A 17,253-nucleotide genomic window follows, 5' to 3' on the forward strand; every position below is an offset into this window, starting at 1 on the left:
TGTTTGACGCTGCCTCCCGGGTGCTGAGCATCTCGTGCCGTGTGAATTGTCATTAACGCGGAGATTCGATTTCGTTAATCGAAGAGTGTCCATAAATTGCCAATAGTTTAGAAATCCACTTGGAGATATGCGCTTCTAAATACAAGTTGAAAACCAATTCCTTTTGAACAGCTTTTTGCGTTCAGTTTGGCGTCCTTCCTCCGCACCTGGCTACGTACCTGGCTACGTACGGTGCGAAAGAAGTTATTCAAAGTATTTTACTGCAGATCATCTCGGTGCAACCTACTGCCCCCAGATCTGTTGCTGTCAAGGGGTCGTCAAGACCCATAGGGGGTGCTACATGGGTGTGCGTGTTACGGGTTTTCGTGCAAGTAGCAGTCTTGTTTACACTTTGTGTATATAGTGTGTGCCGTATATCATTATTTATCCAGCGAGGCCTCCCAGAGTCTCCAGACTATTTCAGGAGAATTACGCATTGGGGTGTTACAATTTAACACGTATGGGTATTGCACCGAGCTACTTAGCACAGAGTTCATGGTTTGATTCCCACTCCAATTGCCTGATAATTCCATTACCAAAGTGCGCCCTTCGCTGTAGAATAAGAGATTGTGAAAAAATGTCGCGATTCGGAGAAACGTTCTGCTGCTCTCCCAGCGAATGAATGAATGTTGCACTGAGGCCACGTTTTTATTCAAGAATGGATTCGTTGTTTTAGTGCTTATTGGGATCATGTTAACCGATTGTGTGCGATGCCGTACATGTATCTAAATTGAACATTTGAACTCCCGCAATTTGGTGTTTTGAGCCTGAGAATCTATATTCAACGAATCGAGGCATCAATTCTGCCATAGTCATGGCCCAAATCCCACGAGCGTTCATAACCAAAACGTGAATTCATGTCGAGTGCATCGAGGTGTTTTGGGTGAGATCGCGTAAATATCGTTAAAAACACCACCACCCGATACAGCCAATTGGTAAAGTTTGTCACATAAACAAAACATGCCAATTCGTTACTAGTACAGCACATCGGTGTGTTGGAGAGTAAACCCACAACATTTACAATCCTGTCGAGTGGCCCTCGCCGTGAGAATGTGGAATTTACATCACTGGCTCAGCTCTGACAAATTAGATGACAAATGCTCAATCCTGGTTTCAACAGGGAGGCATTTTATCCACATTATGGCCAGGAGGTGGCGGTGCAACAATGGATTATTGCAGTAATCTGAAGAACCTTGGCCCATATCCCCTCGTACATGTGTGGTGTTCTCCACATGTTCCAAATACATTCCAAAATATTCATGAACGGAATTGACCAAACATCTCAACGCAGCACCCTCACGAGACTCGTATGCTTTGTAATCTCAACTTTGGGTGTTGTTTTTATTTAATACTTACCCCTTGCATCACCCCATTCGCCCTCATTTGAAGGTCACGTGTTGCACGATTGTTTTATAGCTGTCGATAGTAAAACATGTATTATTGAGAGTCATGTTTTCGCCATTATTAATTTTATAAACTTTTTTTTTTACACTTCAATTGTTACAGGTCTTTTTTGAAATCGAACGTCGATACCCGAAGCGGTTCTCTCGCTGCTCACCTGGTAAAATAGACGACAGTCCATTCAATGTACAGCAAAGGCTCTCACGTTACAAATCCGCCACCACTGGCGTTACAGTAGTAACACATTCAGGGAACATGCAATTACATAACAGCATCTGCTCACAAGCTTGCTAAGGCAAGGATAAGCACGTGGTGGGCATTCCACGTTTCTGCGACGGACCTCGAGTTTAAACCTTCAAAACTGTTTCAGATTTGAAGCTTTCGTGACTGCAAGGATTCGTACTCTTAGGTTTTTTCGGTAAAGTTACGTAGGTAAAAAAATAAATTAAAATTAATAAAATGTTACTTATTTTACTTTTATTATTTTACTTTTATTAATTTTAATTTTTACCTACGTGACTTTACCGAAAAAACCTAAGAGTATACTTCAAAACTGTGCAACAGCCACCGTTTCCCCACACAAAACGGTGAAAGTTCCACGTTCTGATGTTGTTTGCCTCAATTTTAACACAACAGCTGCTCATGATGAATTTCTTGCACTCCGCTATGGAGCCTGGCCACATAGTAATAAGTTTATCGACCCCAAAGTGATGATGATTCTACCGCCAATGAGTCTACTGATGCTGTGGATGAGATGAGAGCTCGTGTACAGGAGCAATAATAAACTTGCATTGCAGGACCGTAAAGAATGGCGACAAACTTGGGGAAGCCTTCATCCAGCTGTGGATAAATCACGGCTAATTATACCAATACGTTGCTGCTCATGACACCGACACTACTTATTATGCTGCTGTCGATACTACTACCGATGACGATGGTAACGGTAGTCCATACAATTTGTACACAATTACACCAAACTCGACATGAACGGTCTTTGACCTCAATCTTATTTTGTTCCTTTTAAGGCATTGGTATTGACGAATGTGTCGAGTCTGATGGTAATACTACTGCTGCAATTTCTGATTATGACGATGCTGCTGCTGATGATGATTATGGACATTCTCATGCTAACGGTGAAGCTTATGGTGATGCCGAAGATGCTAATGATGCTGGTGATGCTGAAGCTAATCCTCTCTGATTTGATGATTAATACAGTTATGCTCTAGCCAAGTAACACAAATTCACCATCTCACCACTCATCCTTTGCTGCTCGCTCCACCATCCCCAAAACCACATGAAAGCCAAACACCTCCTTCCAACCCAACCTCCATGCGTGACTAACAACTGCAACTCACGTGGAATCATCATCCCCCATAGTGCCACCACGGGCCCAGCACTCTGGCCCGATGACGTCACACAGGCGTGATGCGCTCACCTGTAGCCAATGGGGGAGCGAATGCCTTTACGACTGCGCTTACCTGGCCAAACTTTTAATTCATTATTTCGCCTCTTCTCTCCGCAACAAACCACCGAAGACAAACCGATCAGACACGCACACACGGGGTTTTTTTTCTTCTTCTTGTTCGAAGTCATTCGTATCTTACCAAAGTAGAATTTGTCTTTCAAGAAGCCACCCACCTCCCCAGAATTTTGTTTTAAAAGGACAGCAAACTCCCAACTAAATCTGCAAACCAAGGGGTGGGCAAGGAAGTTACTGGCCCGGCCCGAACGACTTACCTGTTGCACAGAAAGGACACACCTGTGTGGGGAGGGACCTATAGAGGAGAGAGAGACACACACACACACACAGAGGGGGGGTTGATTCCACCCAGGTGGAACTCGCCGAGTGGCGGCGGCTGGTTTTACCCTCCAGACGGGAAAGTCCAGTTTTACTGCGGTGGTGCAGCTTCGCAAAATGGCACAACCGGACTCGGACAAGTAAGTGGAGTTGTTGAGCTTGTGTGTCTGGCTCTCGCTTAACCGGTTCGGTGCCGCGTGGAGGTGGAGAGAGTCAACTTTAGCCCGTGCGCTGCGTTGGGCCCCCTTCGAATTTTTTAGTTGTTTGCCTTTCGTCGGCAGCGAGAGGATCGGGCGACGGTGGTGGTGGTGGTCTCTGTGTGTGTGTTGGGGTTGGTGTTGGTTGGTGGTCTCTGTGTGTGTGTTGATGTTGGTTGATGGTGGTCGTGGTGGTGGTCTGTGTGTGTTGGTTAGTAGTGGTGGTCTCTGTGTGTGTGTTGGAGTTGGTGGTGGTGGTCTGTGTGTTGGAGTTGATGTTGGTTGGTGGTGGTCTGTGTGTATGTGTTGGAGTTCATGTTGGTTAGTAGTGGTGGTGGTCTCTGTGTGTTGGAATTGGTGTTGGTTGGTGGTGTTAGTCTGTGTGTGTGTGTTGGAGTTGGTGTTGGTTGGTGGTCTCTGTGTGTGTTGGTGGTGGTCTGTGTTGGAGTTGGTTGGTGGTCTCTGTGTGTGTTGATGGTGGTCTGTGTGTGTGTTGGAGTTGATGTTGGGTGGTGGTTGTGGTCTCTGTGTGTACTGGGGTGGCGGTGGTGGTCTGTGTATGTTTTTTGTGTGCTGTGGTGGTGGTGGTCTGTGTGTTTGTTGGAGTTGGTGGTCTGTGTACATGTCTTTGTGCTGTGGTGGTGGTCTGTGTGTTTGTTGGAGTTGGTGGTCTGTGTAGGTGTCTTCTGTGCTGTGGTGGTCTGTATAGGTGTGTTTGCTGGAATCGTGGTGGTGTGTGTTGATGGTGTGTGTGTGCTAGTAGTGTTCTGTGTTTGTTGGTCTGCCTGTGTGTGTATGTCTCTTTGTGTGTGTTCCTAACCTATTTAGCGTATTAGCCTGTGAGTAACATGGCTGAGTAGACCTGATGTACAAGTACTGGACAACCATTCCGTGTATATGATACACACATTTGTGTTTGTACTTCAAAGCTGACTGGTATATAGGTGTGTGTACCTGTGTATAGACCACAATGTGTTTGTGTGTGTGTGCTTGGCTTGTGCATCCTGTTGCAGTAACATTGGACCTGTATTAATACATGGAAGCCTCACCGAGACACAAAGCGTTGTGTATTTGCGTCCAAGTGAACATAACGTCGTGCTATAAGTTACATACTTAGAGTACAGAAAGGACCCAGTGATCTGGTATGTTGGGGGGGGGGGGTGTATGGGGCTGCAGGGTGTGCATGTTGTGTGTGTGTAGCCTTTGTGGTACGATCGTAGCCTCAGGACTGTATATGATGTGTATGTGACGATGCTATGATGCCAAGTTGTATATACCACAGTATAGTATCGTCGTTAGAGTATATGGTTGATGTGTTTGTACCTGTGTTATGGTACACAAGTTATATACCACCGTGTATAGGTTAGTAGATAGGTGTTTGTACCTGTGTTTGTGACCACGTTATATTCCACAGTAGAGAGGTTGGAGTGTATGGTATATGTGTTTGTACCTGTGTATGATACCAAGTTAGATAGGTGTTTATACCTGTGTATGGTAGCAAGTTGGATATCACAGTATAGAGGTTAGTTTGATTGAGGTAGATAGGTGTTTGTACCTGTGTATGGTAGCAAGTTGGATATCATAGTATAGAGGTTAGTTAGATTGAGGTAGATAGGTGTTTGTACCTGTGTATGGTAGCAAGTTGGATATCACAGTATAGAGGTTAGTTTGATTGAGGTAGGTCGGGGTTTGTACGTGTGGTGCCACGCTATATACAATACGACAGTACAAAATAGGCTGTAGAGAGATTAGACTGTGTGTTAGATGTTTTAGTCTGTCAATGGTACTATGTCATATACCACAGTACTTTCTAGAGGTTAGATTGTGTGGTAACTAGGCATGTGTACCTGTGTATATGCTTAAACGTGTCTGTAATCTCTTGTTGCCTGGCATGTGCTAATAGTTGTAGTGGGACCTTTACTCCGGAAAAGCCAAACGGAGGCTCAATACTGAGTTGAACACTCTATATAACTAAGTTGCAAAGTCATTTTGTTTGTGTGGTAAACGCGTGTATCTGTGTATGGGCTGTAAGATGTGAGAGTGTGTGTTTTAGGCTTACTGTATAGATATATCCTGGTTTAATAACAATCCTTTATTTATCCAGAAAGGTATCTGGGTTTCAATACTAACACTGCATTACAGACCGTAGGAGTTGCGTAGTTTGTGTGGTGCGTAGGTGTTTACCTGTGTACGGTGTTATGTCATCTGTAAGGTACATCTATAACAAGCCTGTGTTGTACCAATAATAGGTTCTTGAGATAATTACCAGTCCCCACACTATTGCGTGTGAACATTTTGGATAACGAAGTTACAAACTACAGCATAGAGCTAAATAAAGTTTGTTGTGGTACATCAGTGTACGTGTACCTGTGTATAGCGTAACAACACTAGGTACGAGTATGCCGAGACCAATACTCTATGTGCTAATCACTCCACTGCTGGATGAGTACCGCCCTCCCCACAACAATGCGGCTCCTAGGGAGGGGTGTTATTTCACCATATTTCACCACTCTTGCCAGGTGCTAGGTGAAAATTGTGGGGGGAGGGCGTAAGATTTCAGAACATAGCATAGTACGGATTTGTCTGGACTCGACAATGTATGTTCAGTACGTGCATTATAATTGCATAGACCGTGGCAGAAGTTGCCTGCCTATGAGAAGTTTTAGGTAGCTAACGTTTGTTTCGTCAGTTCAACTTGTGAGTCGTCGTGGAGGTCAGAACCATGTCGCCCATGAATGTTAAACACGGTTTGACGGTGTACATTTGTGCGGTGTACGTACACAAAGCACCGTGGGATACACGTGTTGTGGCTGCACGGCTACTGATGAGGATCGTGAAAATCAAAACCGTGGCCCAGGAATCATCCCGCTTGAAACGAATGTTTAAAAGCCCCGATTGGTTTTGTTGATGGGACTTTTAAAATGTTCCACCATGCCAAACGTTGTAGGTGTGGTTGGAACCATTGCCCCTAACCACGTTAGCTACCTAAAACTTCTCACTTTTTAGATAGGGCTGTTGTTAATGGAAAATGTGACGGTAAGTATGTCTTGAATGTGTACATTTGCGTTCGATCTGTGTGTGACTTGTGTGCAATACTTGTTTACGCGTTCTAACCCAAAATAAAACCTATTATGCAATACAGGGCTGTTATCTATAACTTGTTTGTATATATGTGTACCTACGTGTACGTTCCTGTGTATAATTGAGTATTTCTGCTTTGAGTTCAGGTGTATCTACAATATTAACCTTAACTTATTAAGCGTGTCTACATGTATACGGTGCTGTAGAATGTCAGTACTACGTGCACACGTGTGTGTGTACACGTGTGTGTGTACAAGCATTATGTACCTACGGTATTCGCATAAGCTGTGTGCATGTGCACCTATCTCCATGACCTACAAAATGTCGAGTCAGTCCTTTGTGTTGTGTATTAGCACGTGTTTAATATTGATGTACTGTACATTGACACTAGTGTACATTACCGTATACATAACGTATGCACACCTTGCCTGTAAGTTTATATACAGTACCGCAGTTAATATTGACAATTTTACGAAACATTACATTTAGAGTATACACATGTCTGCATTGTACGTACAGCAAATACAAGTACGTTGTCTTGATTCTTTATTATCTGCCTTGTTAGTAAAGGATACTCTGCGTTATATTTGTCCACGTAATACTGCAGTACATCTATTTTTTCCCGTGTAAAGCATTACGTTATTCACGCTATTGTACATACATGCATACCTTGCGAAAAATGACACACGTGTGTGTACAGTACTTGGGTGTACAGTAAAATGACACACGTGTGTGTACAGTACTTGGATGTACAGTAAAGTGACACACGTGTGTGTACAGTACTTGGGTGTACAGTAAAATGACACACGTGTGTGTACAGTACTTAGGTGTACAGTACTTGGTGCACCTATGTTGTGGCATTTACACGTGTGTGAGGTGTGTGTGTGTACCCTAGGTATGTCTACAGCTAATACAACGTGTTACATGTACATATTCATGCAGGTACATGCATGTGTACATAACCCCGCTGGTAAATTGTTGTGCTTGTTTTTGTATTTCTTCTCGACATTATAGTGTATATGTTTCCAAGTATAAGCTATCTTGCGATGTACATACGTAAGAAACATGTACTGTATAGATTGTGTGTACATGTGTTGTTGTGACTGTGTACATGTGCACACAGGTATGCCCTAACTCTTTACCCGTGGCATGGTCTGTTTAATGCGTACATTTAGTGATACACGTGCAAATTACTTGGGGAGCATGTTTAACTAATCTTCGATTACAATGTCTATAATAGAGGCCGACCGAAACTGAATTTCTGGTTTCGAAAGTTTAACTACACTTTTGACCAAGACCGAAACAGAAAGGTATATAACCGACGTTACCGAACACAACATTTATGAAATACTCGCTTTACTACCCGGCTTCGCCCGGGACTTTGATTCACCACGGCCGGCCACCTTTGTCTCCCCAGTGGCAATGTTGACATACCACACCAGTTACTCGTTTGAGGCTGAGTCGACCTAGGGGAGGCCCAGGACCGGTTCAAATAATCATCAACGGCCGTGAGTGGGAATCGAACTCGGGGCGCCGCGCGAATCGCTACATAGCCCCCCCCCTCCTAGGTGCGTGACGTCATTTATTGACGGCATCGCACCTCGCTCCCAAGCTGCTGCTGCTGGTGTCTGTGTGTTTGCAGCCTATCGCGAAGGATTGCCTAGCGTCGACTGACCGGCTGATAGACTTAGCACGAGCGTTATGTTCTAAAAGTAGATCTTGGGTTGACGACCGAAAGTCAACATCAGTTTCGGCCTAAACCGAAAGTTAGAAATTTACTTTTGGCCGAAACCGAAAGTGTGCCCAAAGTGGCCATTTGGCAACTTTCGGTGCCGAAACCGAAATTCGGTCGGCCTCTAGTCTATAATGTCATAAACTTTACGTGTGGTTTTTTCAATTTCAAACGCGCCTTGTTAACGTATGGGCTCTCGGCTGGTATCAAAGGATACCTTGCTAAATATTTTAGTTTGCAAATATAGCCCTGTATTTTCACAAACAGCTACAACATTACCGATGTGTTTTATCCGCCACACCGTGCTGTATTATAACAACGCACGGGGCAGTTTACCCTTACAGCATCCACTGATGTGGACAATTGTTCCATCCAATGTCTCTGTTTGCCCAGGGTCAACTCTTGCAAACGACAGGAGCCTGGTCTCTGTCCTGAGTTCTCTCAGTCTGGGTTCAACAAAAATAAACGTAATTGGGCCCCCTCCCCCCTCGAATCCTTTTTTGTGAACTCCGCCATCGCCCTCCTCCAAATCGTGTCGTGCAATAATACACTGGGACGTGACCTTTAGTTTGCTTGGACAGTCTGAGTTTTAGAAAAAAGTTGCCCTCTGTACTTTCGCCGTTTTCTCACGTTGTGGATTTATGATACGGCCCTTTTATATTTTGTGTATGTGCCTGCTTTTGTATTTTGCGTTTGTGACCCAGATGTCCATTTGGAAGAAAAAAAAGAGTCGAGTAGTCTCAGATGGGTTTTCACCTGGTTACAAAATGTTTCCCTATACTGCAGTGTGCGTGTGTCTGAGAGAGTCTTTTAATTTGCGCTATCAGCCTCTGTGTGCTGTGGTGAAGTGTAACAGCCTTCGGGAGTCCGGTTTTAGCTTCACGGTTATATTTTAAAAGTTGGGTTTTTTTTGGTAGCAATTATATAAATATGCATACTTGCAGGCAGCCATGATTTAGGCAAGGCGTTATTCACTTCGCGTTTCCTTGTTTCGCACATAGAAGAGCGAGGCTTAGTGGGGACGGGCGGAGGAGACGCACTGTATGGCAGTGGTGGTGGTCTTCATGGCTACACAAGCGAGCCATCGACACTTTACATGGCCTCAAAGTGCACCTGGCCTGGCACAGGCGACGTGATTGATGTCACCGTGACTTAGTGGTGAATGGCAGGCGTTGGCATTGGTCTTCATGGCGAAGATAGTATAACTTGTATTTAAGAGCTTGTCTCTTGGAATTTTGCCTCACTTGATACAGTAAATTTAGCTGTGACGGTCCCACCTGATGACGGAGACTTGTGTTGCCTCCGAAACGTCGTGATTTATCATTGTATTTCTATTATTATTTCTATTATTTGTATTATTTATTTTTACCTACGTGACTTTACCGAAAAAAAACCTAAGAGTAAGAAGATAGTATAATTGATTTTGGTGTTTGTGGTGATCATGCTGTTGGTGATGATGGCAATGGTGATGATGAACGTGGTGTGGAGTGATGCTGGTGGCGTTGAAAGTGGAGGGGAAGGCCTTGGCGGTGTTCACTGTGACGATGGTCATGGCTGTTAGTACAGTGGTTGAGATGGTGGTGGTGATGTTACACTTATATGGTTTGCAAGCTTGTCATTTAGCCAGTAAAACCTTGCTGAGGATTACGTTTAGCAATTTAGCAAAACCAGAACACGAGAACAAAACCCACCGTATATATGAGGTGATTATGTATGTTGAACTTCTTTCGCACGGTACGTAGCCAACCACGCCAATCGCTCAAAAGTCCTGCACTGACGTATTTCACGAACCCATTTGTGGTATGTACTGACATCATCTAACCACCAAATATGAGTGTGGTCAACCAACGTTAGACTCTAAAAGTTGATATAATGGGTGTTTCGGTATCTGCCTTCCCCTAAAGGTATCGCAATCCCCAACCACATCTTACGACTTCAAGAGTTTAGTTTGTTCGTTTCTCAGTCCGCTTGCCCTGGTGAGGTTTCACGGTGGCAGCATGTTGAGTAGTGGCAGTCCAGACCTCCCTTTCCCTGGCGACCGACTCAACCACGACTATACATTACTATACCCCACTATAAACAGACTCGAGCTCTTCCTGGTAAATTCCCAGGCGTTCCCAGGCCAGCCGAGCGACATAGTCTTGCCAGCAGCGTGTCCTGGGCCAGCCCTGGGATTTTCGCTCAGTGTTTCAGTCTTTGGTGTAGTGTCATCATGTGGTTGTTACATAACTAGGTGCTCGCTAACAGCACTTGCCCCAACAGTCTTGTTTGAGGTCATTAAGGGGGATCTTTTGTCTTTGTTACATAACCGGGATTGTTAAGTGGTTATTACATTTGAATTTAGTGTTTGAGGTATTGTATGGTGTTGTGCTGTGGGTAGGTGAGTGTGTGGGTAAGTTTGTTAATGACGGTAGGTTGTATGGCTGTTAGGTTCAAGGCTGTTGTACAATACCTACATACCTACTCACATGATTCCCAATCTACTCGCCAACTCCTCTAATTACACATTTACATACCTACTCAACCACACTCGCTCGCCAAAAATCATCACCCAAAACAAAAACCCAGCAAGTAAACTTGTTGGGTCCACACCCTATTAATGAAAAATGTGAATAACTTACTGACATATACTCTAATGTGCAACATGATGACGGACGCTTGTGTTGCGCCCGAAACGTCGTGATCTATTTTATTTTATACCTACGTGACTTTACCGAAAGAACCAAAGAGTATAATACACAGTATTTTAACGTTCACTCGGACATTTCAATGTCATGTGACCCCCACAACCACTACAGACTCAATCTGGTACAGTCCACTACCTTGATTTGTATCAACGACACGTGTGATTATTTTGTGTTATGTCTCTTAATAGTTTTGTTTCGAACCAAGAACCATACATAACAGAGGGGTCTTCACTCCACATCTGGCCGTTCAATAGCATTGGTTCAAGCGAGGTCGACTGCTGATTTGCAATGTCAAAACCATTCCAGAGTCTGCTGGATGCTGAGATTGCGCACTCCCAGAAGGCCTGTGTGGTTGATGGGATGTGTTAAAAAAAATTGTGGACGGACAGATACGCGAGTTGTCTGCTGATGTATTTCGTTAGTTTGGTATAGGAAGGGGACGTGTTGCTCTTAATCAGCGCCTTGTTTGTTTCCACAACCACTGAGAAGTGAGCTGGCTTAGGAGGCCCTGGACAACTATAAACCCACATTCCATCTTCTTCCTCTCGCTCTGTCTCTCGCTCTTACTCATTTCCACACCCACTCCTTGCGTAATTATTTTGCATAGATAATATTCTATTCCTTATTCAGGGCGAGGTCCCTTTCACGGGATGGGGTTGACTATGGAATGTGCTCAAAATGTTGAATGTCTCCCTGAAGATTATGGACAATTTTGGGTCACGCTGACACATACACCGACACATATCATATGACACGTATGCAAATAAATACCGAAACATATAAATACTCCTACTGTACTGCACGCCAAGTTACATATGTTAACATACAACAACTTACATTCGCTAGGAATTGGCGGTGACATCACCAGGCTCGGTACGTTTTGAGGCCACATGAAGTGTTGGAAATCTCTGGCAGGAGATCACGGGACAGGCCTAGGTTTTAAAGGTTTATCCGACTGACATAATTGAAAGATGCCCCACCATTTCTCCCTGTTTGCTGTGTTTTAGCCATCCATGTGCTCTCTGCTCGTTGTGAGCATCACTCTTCCACCCTCCTTTGTTGCTGAATGGCAACTGCCCATCGGTGTCCTTCATTTGCTTCCTCCACAGAGGCTGATGCTGATGTACACACGCGTATGCACCAGCAGTATTTGCGCACGTACAGACACGGCTATTGATTCTGTCGCGCCGTCTGTGTTTGCGTTAATACATAAATAAAATGAGAGACGTGCAGACTTAAGGTCGATAAGCAGAGTTATTAGGCCGGGATACATTTCAGACTGTAGGACAACAGGATCTACTATTTATAGGATAACAGTTTAAAATCCCTGCCCAGGGTCAACTTGGTCCCATTACTTTACACATTGGCAATAACTGATGCCTGTTGTGAAACGTGATCCACCAACCATGATTGCATGGTTGGTGGACCACGAAGGGATGGAGCCATGTGCATTAGATGTCCTCCTTTAGGTTTAGAGGTGGCTTGTGAGAGGCAGTAGCAGTACAGCAGGTAGGGTGTTGACTTATCCATGGAGTGGATTATTTGATGAGCGTTATCCCTCCCTCCCCCCTATGTATGGCAAGTATTGTCCAGGTACTAATGGGCTTGGCCATGTATCCCAATGCAGGAATCAAATGAGAAAGTCTTGAGTCTCGGCGAGGCTTCCCTGTGCGAGTGGTTAGCGCGCACCGAGATCTAAACTCGACAATCTGAATTTGATTCCCGGCCATGGCCAACATCAGTGGAGAGTGATATCTAGTCCCAGCAGGTCCGCTCTTCACCAGTGTGGTGAAGTATGGTCAAAACAACTGCCATTGGGGAGAACTTCATCCAGCAATGGATTGACAAACGGCTGGACCTTATTGTCATTATTGTCACTGCAGAATAGTGTGTATACTGTATAAACTAAACGAAACAAAGCTTCTTTAACTCTTGAGTAATTATTACTAAGCATATATTTGGCCAACGTTGAAATACTGTTGTCATATCTGGGATAGAGAACAAAGTTCTACTATGAAACTTTTTATTTTACCAAGTAAGCCCGAATGAGCTATATTAGCTCTTTTTCAGAAGCGACCTGGCCACAAATGATAACTCAACGAAGTGGTGCATCACGTGGATGTTTATTGCAGCCAAATACTCTAAACGCAGGTTTCTACATGTGGAGGGAAGACCCGGATAAAAATCCACGCGACCTCGGGGACAGAGACACGCAAACTCCAAATACACAGCAGGTGTCAGGGTCTGGATTGAACCCACAAACTCCCGTATACCAGGCGAGGTAGTTAACATCATAATATATATTGGGGGGACACGCATCTCCCCCCCCCCCCCCCCATATTCAAATATGCTCCAAATGTCCCCCCCAATATATTGCTATAAAATAGATTTCTGTTTATATGATTGTGGTTATGGTTGTACTTTACATTACATACAATGAAACAAGAAAAGGTAAAAAAGAAAAAAACAGAGCAATGTAATAAATACAATACACTATTAGACATGTAAACAATAAATAAAAGTCCATCCTATGTGTTGGTGAATTTCGTAATATTTTAGGCAGAAAATGGCAGGAAATGAGTTTTCAAATTTATATTTTTTTTCTGGGGGGGGGACCCCAGACCCTCATGGAAGATTTGATCCACCCCAATGTGGACCCCATGGCTACGGCCTTGGTTAACATAGAAATGACATCAACATTGCGAGCAGCACCCTTCATGAAAACGACTCTGCGATACTTTTTTGGGTAAATCGATAGCGTTATGCCATGACGGTAACTACAGCAAATTGCTATGCCACCGATTTCACGAGGCCACCGCCTCTCATGTCTATATAACCCTGGCAGTATTTAGCAGGTAAAAGCTACGCACGTGCAAAGTCAACTCCTGTTCATGCAGCAAGTCCATTTGTTGTGAGGACTTAATGGAGCATCGGCGTGGTTGGGGGGTCATCAACTACCCGCACTTTTACACGGTCACTTACAAGCCGGGTAGGGGTTAGGGTTAAACACCGGGGTCGCGTTTTCTCACTAAAAAAACAAAGAATAAATAGCAATGGGTAGTGGCAGCTTAACTGGTTAATGATCAACGTGGCTTAGCTTGTGTTTATTGCCAGGCTGTGTTTATATATTTACCCCCGACGAGAACCACTACAAAGGACCGTGTCCCCTAGGCCGGTAGCTTTCACAAACATCCCCGGGTTTAATGGCCCATTTACAGTCATTGGTACACACATACACACAGGCTGTACGTACACAGACACAGGATGCATACACATACATACGCATAAGTATGCTGCACACACAGAAAACCAAAGTTCATCTGTATAACTTATTTAGGCTGTTGGAGCGAGTGCTGTTTATCCTTGTAGGATACATGCACACATACATTACTGTATATACACTTTGCATAGGCTGCACACATAGACACACTGCAAAACCACACAAAAATCACCCATGTTAACTCATTAACAGCAGTAAAAGCCAGTGCCTTACAATGGAACTCCTTGCCCACCGCTAATTTCTGCCCCAATGCCTCCAGACCATTAAGATGCAAGTGGCTGGTTTACAATGAACTGCCTCAGCTCACGCTAATAGATGGCTTTATAGACTAGGGGGGGTTCATGATAATTAAACTGTGAGCATGCGTTTTCTAAGCCCTCGGAGCAATGTGTGTAGGTTTTTGTTGGTGTGTTGGACTCGTTCCATCAATTATAACAATCTACATCGCAGCATCATGAGAAGTGGCATCGGATTTCAAAATCCAAGAAAAGACAGCAAAATATTGCAGAAAAAACACCGTACACCAACGCTGTGTGCAAAAATCCCAGTGGGATGCAAGTCAAACAACAACAACCACAAGACAACTTTGATTAAGGCCATCAGTCTAACTCTGTACTACAACAAACAATCATGGCAAAACCAATACACTTTTCGAAATCACCAAAATAAAGCCATGAAAGCAATGAGACATCGTGCTTGAGTGGGTGACCGCCACACAAACAGGTTGCCATAGGGCCTCGCTGCTACGTGGTAGGCAGCAAGAGGGCAATGAAGCAATATCCACCCGGCAGTGGATTGAACATGGAAGATGAGTCTGTGTGTGTAGCCGTGGGGAGCGGTGGTATAGTGGTTAGCGCGCTGCGCTACGAACCCGGCGACCCGGATTTGATTCCTGCTCACGGCCAACACCGGTGACGATTATCTGAACCAGGTCCTGGGCCTCCCCCTAGATCTACTCGGCTTCAAATGAGTACCTGGTGCGGTGTGTAAACATCGCCACTTGGGATACAAAGGCGGCCGGGCGTGGTGCTGGCCACCCACCCCCTCGTGTGCCGTTCTGGCCTTCATAGGCGCTCGCTAACAGCACTTGCCCCAAGTCTGTTAAGGCTGCACGGGGGATATTTGTCTTTATAGCTGGTACAGCAATGAGTTATCTCGGCAAGGGTTAACAGATGTCGGTGCGGTGGCAGATTAGTCCCATGGTCAATTTTTGCCCATGGAGAAATATTTGTCATTTATCGTTCTGTGGCATTTGCGTCAATAATAAATGCTGATGTATTTGGTTGTGCCATTTGTGTGTCTGCAAACATTCAAAACGTGGCGGCGTGGTCTCACTCACGCCAGAATGGCCCATGGTGCAATTGCAGCGTGTTCCTGTCGTCCCCCTCCAAACGATCTCCTCTTGTTCAGCTGACTTGGACGTACGTGACTTTCGATTTCCCCGTGTTTACCTTAAACCAAACTTTTCACCCCTTGTAACATTCTTCCGATCGTCTATTGAAATTTATTCCCATTGATCATTCCAGGGCCAGCGGCTTGTTAGCGGATTTGAAATGGTTTAATATGTTCCTAAGCAAGACGGATCAATGCCTCCGATCCGCACACGAATTCTCAGCAAGACGTCAATATTATATACCATTTTTGCCTTGCTATTGTAGACTTTTCACAAGGCATTTGATATGGTTAACTACAAAACTGGGATTCAACTGCCTAATCCAATTGCGTAATACTTATTGCTCCTTAAATGCTATAAACCTCCTGCGTTAAGCCTTTGCTCCTTAAATGCTATACACCTCCTGCGTTAAGCCTTCGTCAAGTTAAGGAATCTCCGTGCTCAAACTAACTTGGTGTAGCTCTTTATGCTGGATTCTAAATGGAACACATCAAAAGTGCACATAGCCTGGCACAAGTGCCGCGTTGACGTCGCCACCACTTCGTGGCGAATGCCGGTTGTTGTGCAAGGTGGATCAAGGTGGAGTGTTGCATCGCAGGATCACGAGAGATGGAGGCAGCCTTGTGGAAGTAATCATCCAGGAGAGGATTGATCATGGCTGACGAGGATGATGATTAATAAATTAAACAAATGACAGACATTTTGGGTAATAATTTAAATTGATCATAATGGTGTCTCTACAGCGCGCGATTCATTTTTATATAAAACTGGGGTTTTTTTTTCGCACTGCCAGCTCATGGTGTAGTGAGGGCACACTTGCCAATGACATCTGGATAAGCAGCCGTACTTGGTTTCCCACGCCTGAATCTGCTGATGAGCCCCAGGCAGGTGAAACCGGTCCAGAGTATGTGCGCTCCACCAACTGCTGCTGGTTAACTGAAGTCTGGTAGGCCAGAAGTCGGGCTAAAACACATTTTTTGTGTGAAAATGGTGAATGTAAGGTGATTTATTTAATTTATTACAATGGGAATATTGTCGCCGTTAATAAAGGTGACGTCTCGAGGAAGAATAGCAGGAACATTTTACAGTGTCGCTATTTAACAAACAAACCAACTCAACTCACAATAGGAGCTTTGTCAATTGACGTAGCTCCTATTGTGAATGTCAAAAAAAAACGCGTCACCTCAATGACACTGCCTTGAAAGGAAAAATACAAGTTGATTTTTCTTTGTTATTTTCTGCTTGTCCCCACCGCTCCCAACTCAGAATTACCAAATAATGATTTTGTGTTGAATAGGTTTTTTTTTTCTTTTCCAGGCAGGGTTTAATGAATGTATTCTATCAGTAACTTGCCACTGAATGGTTAGCCATGCACACACACACACACACAAAGCAATAGCACGGTGTATTATTGCAGACTCAAGTCTCGATCCCCCGTATGGGATCGTGCCGTCACCATCTCAGCATCTCGCGCAGATCAATAAGAACGCTGGCGAACAGTGGAACGACGTGGATGTCCAGAATGAACGCCTCATTCGAGACCCAAACGTCACACCTCCTGCCTTTGACATTCCTCCTTGAAGACACCGTTGGAACCTTCAACCGCATCAGAACATCTGCAGGCTGATGCACACGCCTCCTTCAT

General features: G+C 44.4%; 1 protein-coding gene across 4 annotated transcripts in view; it reads left to right on the forward strand.

Annotated features, from left to right (window-relative positions):
- Positions 1 to 3,083: 3,083 nt before the first annotated feature.
- The window catches only part of LOC144938276 (grainyhead-like protein 2 homolog), a 68,119-nt gene continuing 53,949 nt past the window's right edge, over positions 3,084 to 17,253 (forward strand). For all 4 annotated transcript variants that reach the window (XM_078866148.1, XM_078866157.1, XM_078866166.1 and 1 more), the window contains exon 1: positions 3,084 to 3,378. In XM_078866148.1, coding sequence (XP_078722274.1) covers positions 3,356 to 3,378 — 23 coding nt within the window. In that variant the 5' untranslated portion in view covers positions 3,084 to 3,355. The remainder of the gene's footprint in view (positions 3,379 to 17,253) is intronic.

Source organism: Lampetra fluviatilis, chromosome 2, assembly GCF_964198595.1.
Source record: "Lampetra fluviatilis chromosome 2, kcLamFluv1.1, whole genome shotgun sequence".
Lineage (NCBI taxonomy): Eukaryota > Metazoa > Chordata > Hyperoartia > Petromyzontiformes > Petromyzontidae > Lampetra > Lampetra fluviatilis.